At 35.8% G+C, this 12,500-nt stretch overlaps 2 protein-coding genes across 2 annotated transcripts in view; one reads left to right on the top strand and one right to left on the bottom strand.

The window, feature by feature from the left end:
• LOC136844410 (GTPase-activating Rap/Ran-GAP domain-like protein 3) overlaps nt 1-12,500 on the top strand; it is a 907,028-nt gene that overhangs the window by 134,923 nt on the left and 759,605 nt on the right.
• The window catches only part of LOC136843792 (integrin-binding sialoprotein-like), a 16,135-nt gene continuing 7,116 nt past the window's right edge, over nt 3,482-12,500 (bottom strand). Inside the window, exons 3-4 of the mRNA XM_067112519.1 lie at nt 8,993-9,138; nt 3,482-3,644 (exon numbers count right to left, since the gene is read on the bottom strand). Coding sequence (XP_066968620.1) covers nt 3,482-3,644; nt 8,993-9,138 — 309 coding nt within the window. The remainder of the gene's footprint in view (nt 3,645-8,992; nt 9,139-12,500) is intronic.

Genomic DNA, 12,500 nt, shown 5'->3' with positions numbered 1-12,500 from the left:
TTTCTTCGTCTCCCTCTTCCAATTTGTCATCGTTCTTTAGCTTTGTTATTTTTATTGTTGCCTCATTTTTATTCGTTTTCCTGTTATTGCGGGTATTTTTTTTAGAATCTGAACATAAGGAGGATGAATACGGTTTTGTCACCAAAGACCATTGTAAATAATGATCATTATTTTGAATATTTCTGTTCATTATTTTTCATTGTCATATACTATTCCACTAATTTGTTTTGCGTTCCTGTTTAATCATTTTTCCTTTTTTCGTAATTATTTCCCTGCATATTTTTATATCATTTTTTCGCTGCACAATTTATTTTACTTTTAATTTTATTCCATTCGAGTAGTGTTCTTAATTATTTCTTTTCATTATTAATACTTTACCACAACATTCAGGCATTCAGAAACGGTTCGAACATTTTTTTTTCATATTCTTAATAACTTCTGTTGGTTCCAGCCGTTTGATAAAAGCTTAAGCTGTGAATAAGTTATGTAGTGCTATGCTTATTCACATAAGGGGATGCTTTATTAACCATATATGATCTGATCTTTTTTTTTATTAGGTTTTGTAACCATGTTTTTGACTCGCTGAAAAGTTCAATATTTATTCTTCTCTGTTAATGGAATTTCTTACCATTTAAATTTTTCCTTTGTAAACCTCTAAGTGGTATTTCAAAGATAGTTAATAATAATAATAATGATAATAATAATAATAATAATAATAATAACAATAATAATAATAATAATAATAATAATAATAGAAGTTGCTTGTTCGTTTAGTCAAAAGAATGGCATAAAAGACTATTCTTAAAGTGGTATATATTGTAGCGATTCAATTATGCGAAAATATTATTCGTCCTTACTGGTTTTGAGCGTACTTGCCACTCTTCCTGGTATGTTAATTTTTATTTTAATCCATGATTTGATTTCGGATTATTCCAGGTTCTTTCAGACGATTTTAAGACGTGAAATTGAACGGAGTTATTTCTTAGAAGAAATGATTTACTTATATGAATAATGATTTATCCCAGTCACGACTGAAATTACATTTTGAAAAGTCTTCGGTTAGCTGTAACCTGGTTTCACTTTATAAATTCCATGTTATGCTAAAGTACATCTGTTCCATTACAGATTGAGAAAATTGAAAAGTCGAGTGTATGATTTAGCAGGGCATGCCAAATTTTTTGTTAGAGGAGGAATGAACATGTGGTGTTTTCAAAAGTTGATAAGCAAAGAAAAGAAAACTTCAAAAATAACATGCCCTTAAAAAATATATATATATATATATATATATATATATATATATATATATATATATATATATATATATATATATATATATATATATATATATATATATATTTATATATATATATATGTATATATATGTATATATATATGTAATGGAGGGAGAAATAACAAAAGCATTTGGATATGTGAAAGAGGTGATAGCCTTTTCCGTTGTTCCAAATGCAATAGTAATAGTTACACTTCGCCCCACATTTGACTTCCATTTCCTGCAGCTGGCTTTCCCTTCCCCGCCTGGACCCTAATCATCGCAGCTGGTTCCTTTCATCGGTAGGGACCGTCCGCTTACCCCTCCCCCTGAGCCCACTACTCCTACGCTCCCCACCCCCTTCCCAAGAAAACCATCTCCCGCCGCCACCATCGTGTCTGTTTTTAAAGCGAATATTTTATCTCGTTAATTTTGAATGGGTACGTTTGTGATCGCATGTTTTCTTTATGTGGTACTTTTTTAGCGTAGATGTTTTCTTGATTCATTATTTATGACGTCGATTTCCATCGTGTCTACAAAAGGAATTCATAACACGAAATCATCTTTAAAAGTGTATTCGTTTTTATTTTACATTGAATTTACCAGATAGTTTCATATTGAAATATTTTTTTGTCAAATACTTAATTTCCTTATTTTTCGCAGTGAACTGTTTTTTCCCCAAATAATAGCAAGTGAAATTTTAGTAGGTTTTGTATGCTATGTTTTTGAATGATGTTTTAATTTAATAGCTCTTATTATTTCCCGTTTACGACACTATTGTTTTGAGAAATCGCTTTTTATTTATCGTCAGCCTTTGTGTCAATCAGTGAGACTGTTGTTGGTAAGATTATTAATATGATGAGATTTGAAAATCTTTATATAATCTCAACGGTTGTTTTTCTTATGTTTACATTTACTGAATTGTGATGTTTTGATTCATAAAGATTGATTTTTGCTTAACATAAATGCCTCAACAACTCTCAAGCATAGGGGTGCACACATTTTTTATGAACTGGTTTTCATTTGAATTCATGTCGTTCCCGCCGTATGTGAAAAAAATTTTAATTAGCGGTCTTCTTTGTCTTATTGTTATTATTATTACTTTTAGACAAAAATAATTTTAATACTGAAAGCGATATTGCTATTTTGTTCGTTTCGCATCATTAAAAGGAAATGTGTTCAGGCTGGAGGGCTTCTCAGCCAGACCTGGTCTTTTAATCTTGCATCCTTCACTAACTAATTTTATTACTTACTTTCTGGTTAACTCCTGCTTTTCTTTCCTATCTTTTTAAGGGGTTTCTGTCTCCCCGTCTTGTGCAATAAATATCATACGTGACTAATTTTCTTCTCTCTCTCTCTCTCTCTCTCTCTCTCACCAGAGTTTCTTGAAGGTGTGTTGAATTTTGATTGAAACTTGGGGTCTTTGCTGAATATGTTAATAATTTTGCCGTCTTGGTTGTTGTTTGTGGCAGATACCAGTCTGTTGGGAGAATGCTATTTACACACACACCTACATGCAGGCATTACCTGTGTGTGTGTGTGTGCGTGTGTGTGTGTGTGCTTGTAATGGTTCGGTTGAAGACTCTCAGTGAGGCACTCTCGCAGGGCGTCTTCGGTTTCACACTGTTGGTGATGAGCCTACAAAGGTTGTCTGTTCTTGTATGCAGGCTGTCTTGTAGTCTGTTTTTAGTAGGTCTTTTTTTTTAATCCTCATTGACGCTCTCAGTTTGACTGTAAAATTATTCCATTTTCTTATTACGTCATTGATATCGCTGGAGGTACCCGTTGTTTGTCATGTTCAAGTTCTGTGAACCGCTTCCAGATACTACAGTGGGAGAAATTCCTTCCCCAGTTGTAGGTGCCAAATACGGATCTTAAATATGGGTCAGGCCACTCTTGCCTTGAATTGAGGCAACGTCCCGCTTTTGTCGCTTTTGTGTAGATAGATGTGACGGACAGGGTAGGCGTTTTCTCGACGAGGAGGACGGTTAAGGGAAGGAAGGTCTTGTCGTTGCTGGTGTTGATCGTGAAGATAAGGACGGGATTGGTTCTCAGTTTCTTTGGCTCGTTGATTTCTTTGATGGCGTCGAAGATGTCGTCTGCTTACTTGTCGCAGATCCTGTGCCTTTGCTGACTACTGAAAGTTCTTTCTTCTACTGCGGCCATGTACATGTTAGCAGAGAGGACAACAAGGGTAGATCATGTTTTTTGTCATCCACTTGTAGAAAAATTTCCCATCTGTGTGAGAGGGGAGTGGCCTCGATCGTGCATGTCGTCAGCATGTCCTACAGTAACTTTCCATGGATATTGAGGGCCTAGGGTAGATCGATAAACATTATTCAGGATGATTCCGATGGTTTCCTGGGCCAGGGGCCTGGGTGAGTAAATTTTCAATTTCCGGGGACGAGAGTTCTTTGTCAAACTGAGTGGTTTTTTAGAATGTCTGTGTCAGTGAATCCATCACCTAGTTAACTGCCAAAATTTAAGAGAGGAATACTCTGACTCGTTCTAAAGATCTGTCGTCGGTGCCCACGTCTGAGTGGTCTTCCACCGACGTCGTACAAGGAGAGCGGTCCACGCGAAAGTAAAATGTGTGAGACATGCTGATGAACAACGGATACCCCAGCGACAGTAAATATATAATGATCAGGAAAAATGGAAATTTCACAGCTTACAAGAAATTTTCTTCGCCAGTAGCAACATTATTGTTTAGAAAATCCTATGTCTGAACTCCGATCCATTCTGTTTGGAACAGACAAGTAAGGAAATATTTGTCAGAACAAATACAGACTTACCAAAAAAAAAATAATGCAATTTTGTGCAATTAAGTGAAAAATTTCATAGGATTGAATGGTCCCATAGTAGTTAAATAACAGGATGTTAAATTATTGTCTAGGAATCACTTAACCTACATAGATATAGTAATAAAAGCAGTAACATTAATGTACTCAAGATCAGTATGCTTTTTACCACATTTTGCACAAGATGTTCGAATGAGATTCAAAAGAGAAACTAAAAAATCCCGGTAATCCTTATGAGCGTCCTTTACCTCTCTTTGGATTATCTAGTACCCGAATTAATCCTAGTATAAGAAGTGCACCTTTTCCTTGTACTCACTTGTGATGTTATGATTCTGTATTTTATTTTTTTTACTTGAATTTACATTCTTATTCCATATTTGTTACTTTTCTTTCACTCCCTTACAGAGGAGACACCTTGGTCTTTCTCAAAATGTGTGTGTGTGTGTCTAATACTGTCTCATTTTAATATATTTTTTCTTACCTGTAATTATTAGTTTTCTTTCTGATTGAAATTTCCTTGATCTGTTTTTATTAATTCAGTCAGCCAGTAAATCATTTAACTATTGTCATATTTTTGTCTCGTATTATAATGTTTTCATAGATTCCACTTATTTGTTTCTTATTTTTACCATTATCTCTATTTTTACTCTTTCTTGTCAGGTGCTTCCATTGTCTCACCTCCTTTATCTGTACTGAACACTTTTATATCCCTTATTCATTTATTGCCTTCTTTCGTTTTAGTAGTGTACTTGAATAGATCTGTTAGATTGTTTTATGTTTTTCACAACTCTTGTTTCCTTCTTGTTTGGTTTTATTTTAATATTTTTAAGACAAAGCAGCAATCTTCGTCATATTTGATTTGCCGTTTTAACTTTCATGGTCATTTTCCTTCTCAACTTCTCCCATCCTTTATTTCCCTCCCTTCTCCCTCCCTACTATTCTCTTTATATTTCTTTATATTTCTTTTCATCACTTTAGTCTCCTTGTCTTTTTCATTTCTCTCCCACAACTCTTTTCTGTCCTCATTTTGATGTCCTCACATTTTAGATTTTATTTTTCACCTTCTGTCTTTTTGCTACTTTTTCGTACCCAACCTACGATAATTTTGCCTTCCGGTCCCTCTCACCCTTCCTATCCCCCACGCTATCCTCCCCATCCTGAACTTTCCCCCCTTCCTCCGTATATCACCACGTCTCATTCTTATATCCTTATATTTCCTGTTTTTTTTTTTTATTCCTCTTTAACTCCACAATGTTTTTGCAATCCCCCGCGACTGACCTTTCCTCCTCCACCCCAACTCTTACCCTCTCTCTCTCCCGTGTCACCGTTTAAGGAACGGCTCGTTGAAGAAGAAAGTTTCGGGTCTCGTGAGTGTGCGTGTGTGCGCGCGTGTCATTACCCTCGCTCTCACTCGGCTTCTCCCAGAGAGGGATCACAGAATGGATTTTGCTGGGGCTTGGCGAAGCTGATGGCACCTTGGCCTTAAAACCCTCCCTTTGCCCCCCTCCCCCCCTCTCCGTCTGCATCTCTCCTTTCCAGATGTACTGCCATCCAACCACCACCTCCTCCTCCCCCTCCTCCACCTCCTCCTCCTCACAGTGTTTCTTCCTTCCTCTACCACCCTCTAACCAGTACCCCCTTTCCCCCCCTACTCTACACACCCAGCCACCCCCTCCCCTTCCTTCCCTTTCCGTGATTTGACTGTTTGATGTAGTTTTCCCTCAATCCACTTCGAATTTCAGTGTGTTGTGGTATATAAGGCGACGTTTATAGAGATACTTGGATTCTGTCGGATTGAAACGCTGCTGAACGGTGGTTCTTATACATTGTGATTTAGATGTAAGGGCATTTAAGGGCTCTCTCATAATTATTATTGCTTTCGTTGTTGTCGTCGAAGTTCAGCGTGTTATTTTGCTGTTTGATCTAGCTATTTTAGTATTGGGACATCATAACCGTAGTAGATTTGTTATTTTCAATAACAGAATAGGATATTCATAGTTTCCGGGCTCTCTGTGCTTGGGGGCTGGGGTGGGACGGGGGATGGGTTGCCATTTAGACGACCATAAATATTTTATTGGCGCCAGCCAATAGGACTCTGGTTATATTCGTGATTTTACCACAACGAAAAATCGGAAAGGGAAATGTGTGTTTAGTATTACACTAACGATGTTCAAATAACAGATTAACAGAATATTCTGTACGGGCGGAGTTTGTGAATTCAGTTAACATGATTCAGATTCCCTCTCCAGTAAATAAGTATTTATTGTAAAATTACTCACGTGAATGTTTAACCGTTTTATCCATTACTCTAAAGGAAAGCAGTAGATAATTTCATGTATATATGTGTATATGTATGTATGTGTATGTATATGTTGTAATATATATATATACATATATATACACACACATATATATATATACTGTATATATATATGTTGTGTATGTGTGTATATGTGTATGTAGGTGTGTATGTACGTATGCTGTATGTAGGTGTGTATATGTCTTGGAATATTTTTTTTTGTATTTATGAAATTTTGGGAATACTTTGGCACCCGTACTTCATAACCCTTACTTCAATCCTTCATCCATTCATGCCGGCGCTTCAATTCTACTTAATTGTCGTTTTTTTTTTATTAATTTATTTATTATTTGAAGGGGCCGAGGTAGGTCCTCATTTTCCTCAACCTCTTGTTTCATAGTTTTCCTTCACCCATAGGATGGATGAATAGATTCCTTGGCTTCCTCGTTGTTGTGTTTATTAGTATTATTATTACAGTTATTATTAATATCATTCTTATTATTGATCATGATATACTGCATATATAGTAAAGTGAAATCTGAATTTGCATAGTGAGCTTTCATAAAAATATAAAAAGTGAACAAGGATATGACCAGACGTAATAAACGGTAAATTTTGAATACTTCTGAATAAGCGACTGATAACAAATATCACTAATAAAACTTAATAGAAGAAATCCAAAGAAATGTAAATGATGGTGGCCTTGCTTCGTAATACTTTAGTAGCTCCAGTCGGCGCCCGTCTCTGGGATCATATCGGGTCTGTGGAACTATTGCTTCAGCATCCATCCTCCCATCTCCTTCCGGGCCTGTTTCAGAGAGGGCATTCTCTCTCTCTCTCTCTCTCTCTCTCTCTCTCTCTCTCTCTCTCTCTCTCTCTCTCCAGCTTGCCAAGTTTGCGTCTTCCGTCAATTAGGCATCTTTATTGCTTCCATTTCTCTCTCCATCTCCTCGGACAAGGTCTCATCCCATTTTCTGTCTCTGCTGACGTCAGCATCTTCCTTTCCGATTTACTACTGGACTTCTGTCGGCTTTCTCTTACCCTCTGTGCCTTCCCCGCCCCCACCTTCCACCTTTTTTTCACACTCACGAGCACGCGCCCATGCTAAAAAAAGTTCTCAAGCTTACTCCTTTTGATGTATATCTCCTGTTTTTCTTTTGCATTTTGCAATACCGGACAACTTTTTTCTTTATTTTTGCCTTTTTTTTTTAATTACCGTGAGGCGACTTATTTTTGCTTTGAAGTCTAACCGATTGCTTCATGGAAATCTCTCCTTCTTGCAAAAACATTGCCAAATCATTCTCTCTCTCTCTCTCTCTCTCTCTCTCTCTCTCTCTCTCTCTCTATAATGAGTGATTTAGTTGGGGCTTTCGGTTGCATCCTTGTGATTAATTGAGCAAAATCCAGTCCAATACTCGATTCTCCCCACACCTCCCCCGGTCTCACGACAGGAGAGGAGGGTTTCGGGGGAGGTACCCTGTTCCTTTTTGTTTTTCTTTCTTTCCCGTTCTTTTCTCTTTCTTACAAGAGCAGGTTTAAGATCTCTCTCTCTCTCTCTCTCTCTCTCTCTCTCTCTCTCTCTCTGCCCATTTTTCGTTTTATTCTCTCTCGTAAATAGACCAGCTCGGTGACGGCAACTCGGTCGAACAATAAATTTTAGACGAGTTTCTCGAAACTGAGGCGATGTATTTAGATTGTTCAGACGCCTTCCCTTATTCTCTAAAATCCGCTTCTCTCTCCTCTCTCTCTCTCTCTCTCTCTCTCTCACTCTCTCACACACACACACACACACACATTCTAGTATTGCTTATTCTAGTATTGCTTCATCTCTCTCTCTCTCTCTCTCTCTCTCTCTCTCTCTCTCTCTCTCAGGTACCAGACTGCAGTAATTTTACAGGAATCGTGCTTGTAAACCTTGGGTTAACCTAAACAGTTCTGAAGATTTCGTATACAGATTATGGAATAAGAATGGATGTTCAGGTAAACAATGAAGAGGAAAAATGAGAGTGGATTTTGACCAGTATTTCGTGTCAAGTAATACTGAGTGTGGCTTTCCTATTAAAGCTAGAAGTCCGTGATTTAGTACAATTTGGTGCTCTGATTTGTAGTTAGTGTGCGTAATATTACTTATTAATTAACAAAATCGGAAGTAGCAGTATCATTTTTTCTGTTTTATGGTCTTACCCAGAGAACAAAGAACAGTAACAGTAAGCTTTGTTGTATATTTTCTTTATCGCCAGGATCTTAACTGTTTCTTATCTTTCTCTTTCTGTATATATTTTATCTTTTTCCAGGCTCTCCTTTCATTTCGGTTCTCTCTCTCTCTCTCTCTCTCTCTCTCTCTCTCTCTCTCTCTCTCTCTCTCTCTCTCTCTCTCTCTCTATCTATATATATATATATATATATATATATATATATATATATATATATATATATATATATATATATATATATATATATATACATATACATATACATATATATATATATATATATATATATATATATATATATATATATATATATATATATATATATATATATATATATATATATATATATATATATATATATATATATATATATATATATATATATATATATATATATATAAACCTTTACATGTCACAGACTTCCTTCCCCCGGTTGCGTAATGCTCCCCTACTCCTACCCCCATCCCCTACCCGTGCTGGCCTTCCGCGTCCCGCTTGTATATCCGTCGACTGAGCCTGATCGGCGATGGATTTGGCCGGATTGGATCGGATCGCCTGTGTAAATAACGGACGGAACTCCTCTTCACGCCACATATGGCCCCGGGGGGAAGGGGCCAGTTTATGGGGAATTTCGGGGAAAAGTTAAGAGGATGGAATGGGGAAGGGGAGGAAGAGGGATGGGATATGTAAAATGGAATTGTTCTAATGGGAAGACCTAAAAAGCCTCGGAGCGTGAAATTGTAGGTCATCCTATTCTAATGGATAATCAAAATATGGCCGCTCTTCTTAGGCCATTGTGTTTAGTGCCGGCGAAGGGGGCTGAGGTGAGGAGAAGTGAGATAGAGTGTGTGAGGGACATTTGCAAGAATAATTGTATGCGAGAGAGACAACTGGAGAGAAAGCGAAAGTGAAGTCATTCATGAATTAATGTGTATGTGCGTCTGTAAAATAGAAAGACCCAAATTTTTCAAAACCAAGAGTATGAATTTATTAAGCAAATATTGCACACTTTCAAGAATGAATGTGTGTGTGTATCTGTAAAATAGAAAGACCCAAACCGAGAAAATGAACTTATTGAGCAAATATTGCACACTTTCAAGAATGAATATGTGTGTGTATCTGTAAAATAGAAAGGCAAATTGTTCAGAACCAAGAATATGTATTTAGTAGGCAAATATGACACACATGCTTAGAATATGTATTTCACTTTGTTGCAGTAAGAGTCTATTTGGTAAAATATAAAAAAAAAATTATTCCAGATATAAAAAAATAAAACCTTACTCTTTATTTTGAAGCAACGCATAAAAGCAAGAAAAAAAAACATGGTTGAAGAGACGAACACAATCTTCTTTTAAATCTTAATGATGTCCCAGCCCTCACCTGTAGCTTGTTAAGTCCACGTTGAGACACGCGTGTTACGGAATCCGTACACTATTTCTTGGTCGGAGAACAATGTGTAACAATATGTATATATATATATTATATATATATATATATATATATATATATATATATATATATATATATATACCATATATATATATATATATATATATATACATGTATATATACATTATATATAATTTATATATACAGTATGTCTATCTATAAATATATATATATATTTATAAATATATATGTGTGTCTGTGTGTGTGGGTATGGGTGTGTGTGTATGTATCTGTGTCTGTATGTCTTTTTAAGGTATGTGTCATTTCTTTTCGAGTAAGTTATTTCTATGCGTAAATACAACCGTATTTATTATTATTATTATTATTATTATTATTATTATTATTATTATTATTATTGGTTTTGTATGTCTTAAAAGTAAAAAGCACTCATTCTTGACATCCTTCCTCAAAGTAACGTAAGACTCATATCACTCGTATTTGTGAAAATGAAGAAAAATTTATGGGAACGGAGCTAACGGGAGGGAAGTATTAACTAAACATATTAATCATTTTTTTCGTATTTTCTCTCAAATGTGTGGGCTTTCGCCTCATCCATTTGGATAATAATGATGTTAATCCTGAATTACAGGGAACAGTTATTTAATTCTCTTATGATAGTTTATTGCCCAAATTTGGTAAAATAATTTAATTCTCTTATGATAGTTTATTGCCCAAATTTGGTAAACTATTCTATTTTGGTATATAAGTAGTATTTTCTCAAATTTCTTATCAAACTTTCAACATAGAGTCTGTGATATTTAATATTATATATATATATATATATATATATATATATATATATATATATATATATATATATATATATATGTGTGTGTGTGTGTGTGTGTGTGTGTGTGTGTGTGTGTGTGTGTGTGTGTGTGTGTGTGTGTGTGTGTGTGTAAGTTTGTTAACCTTACCTTTCATTTCACCGTATGGACCAGACCTTTTTAAAATAACATCACAAGCAAGGAAGAAGACTTTGGAAAGCTGCCTTGTCTCTTTTCACGTTAACGTGTCAAAGATATTTTTAGGAGCCTGTATTCGAGAAGTAAATACATCTCCACTGGATTATCCACGGAGAGAGAGAGAGAGAAGAGAGAGAGAGAGAGAGAGAGAGAGAGAGAGAGAGAGAGAGAGAGGATATTTTGTTGTTCATATTTGTATGTAAACCCCCTCCTATTTTCGATAAGACTTAAACACAAAAATTGTTGTTCATCTACTATTGTTTGTTTGTTTTAAAGCCCAGTTTTTCACTTAGTTACTGACACGTAGATGAACTTGAACCTCTTATCAACACTCATTTAATTTCCCAATTGTTAGGGACCATTTAATAGACTGCTACTGAGCAGTTCCAAGTTCTGAAGTGTGGAGATCAGTGGCTCTCAAATTATTTTGGTACAGTTACACCCGACAGGGGTGTGATAGATCACCGGTACCCCTACCCCATTCCTCTTCAGTTATATGAAGTTATAATGTAAAGGAAAGAAAAATATTGGAATGCTTAATTTCTAATGCAATTTATATGTAACTTGCATAATTATGGTAAAAATTCATCTATTTACTTCTGTATTATTTATTAATTAATTAAGTTATTTGTTCATTTATTTATTTATTATTATTATTATTATTATTATTATTATTATTATTATTATTATTATTATTATTATTATTATTTATTATAAATTTGCTGAATTTTTCTCCAAAGAACTATTACTTTTAGAAAATGCCTCGGTACCCCCAGAAACGGATTCATTATCCCTACGGGGGTATTTACCCTCAGTTTTAGAGCCAATTGCAGATGATTGTTGTTATTCATATTGTTCAGCTATTTGTACCGTGCACGGCTGTGTTCTACGGAAACCAGAGGTTATGAAACGCGCGAGATGAAAGGAGTATTATCCTCTTTGATGTTTGCTGGAGTCAGCCTCCCTCAGCGCCTCTCGGGGAGTTGAGCTAACACTTGAAAGGCCCTGCAGACGCCTTCGCCTCCCTCGAGGACGACCAAAAGAGGAGAATTAGAGATCCTGCGAGGGTTGTTAGGGAACCCTTAGGAATAGCGTCGCGTGGGATGTTCTCGTTGGTGGTTAATTAATTAATTAATTAATTAGGTATGCTTTAGGACTCTTTCTCTCCGGCGGATGTCTTTTTCGAAACTTCTCTGAGTTCCCCAACGTTTGTTTGATAGCGTAGGTTTTTTTCTATGCCTTCGGGAAAATTGTGATTGAGGTCGGATCTGTTTGGAAGTAGCAAAGCTAATGCTTTTGTATGGGACTACTGTGGTTATTTCTTTTTTTTTTTCCACTTTCTTTTTTTTGCGCCTATGGACATTCGGTTTCATGGAAGATTCCTTTCTAAGTTCATGAACTTGAGGACTTGTTTCATTTAAAAGCAATTTAACGAAAACAGCCTCACATCAAGACATTCGCGGACCAGGGCTAGCGAGAAGGATTGGTTATGAAATTAATGTA

This window comes from Macrobrachium rosenbergii, chromosome 12, assembly GCF_040412425.1.
Source record: "Macrobrachium rosenbergii isolate ZJJX-2024 chromosome 12, ASM4041242v1, whole genome shotgun sequence".
In the NCBI taxonomy this organism is placed as follows: Eukaryota; Metazoa; Arthropoda; class Malacostraca; order Decapoda; family Palaemonidae; genus Macrobrachium; species Macrobrachium rosenbergii.
Note: the sequence above shows the minus strand (reverse complement) of the source record. Positions and strands in the feature narration are given on the sequence as shown.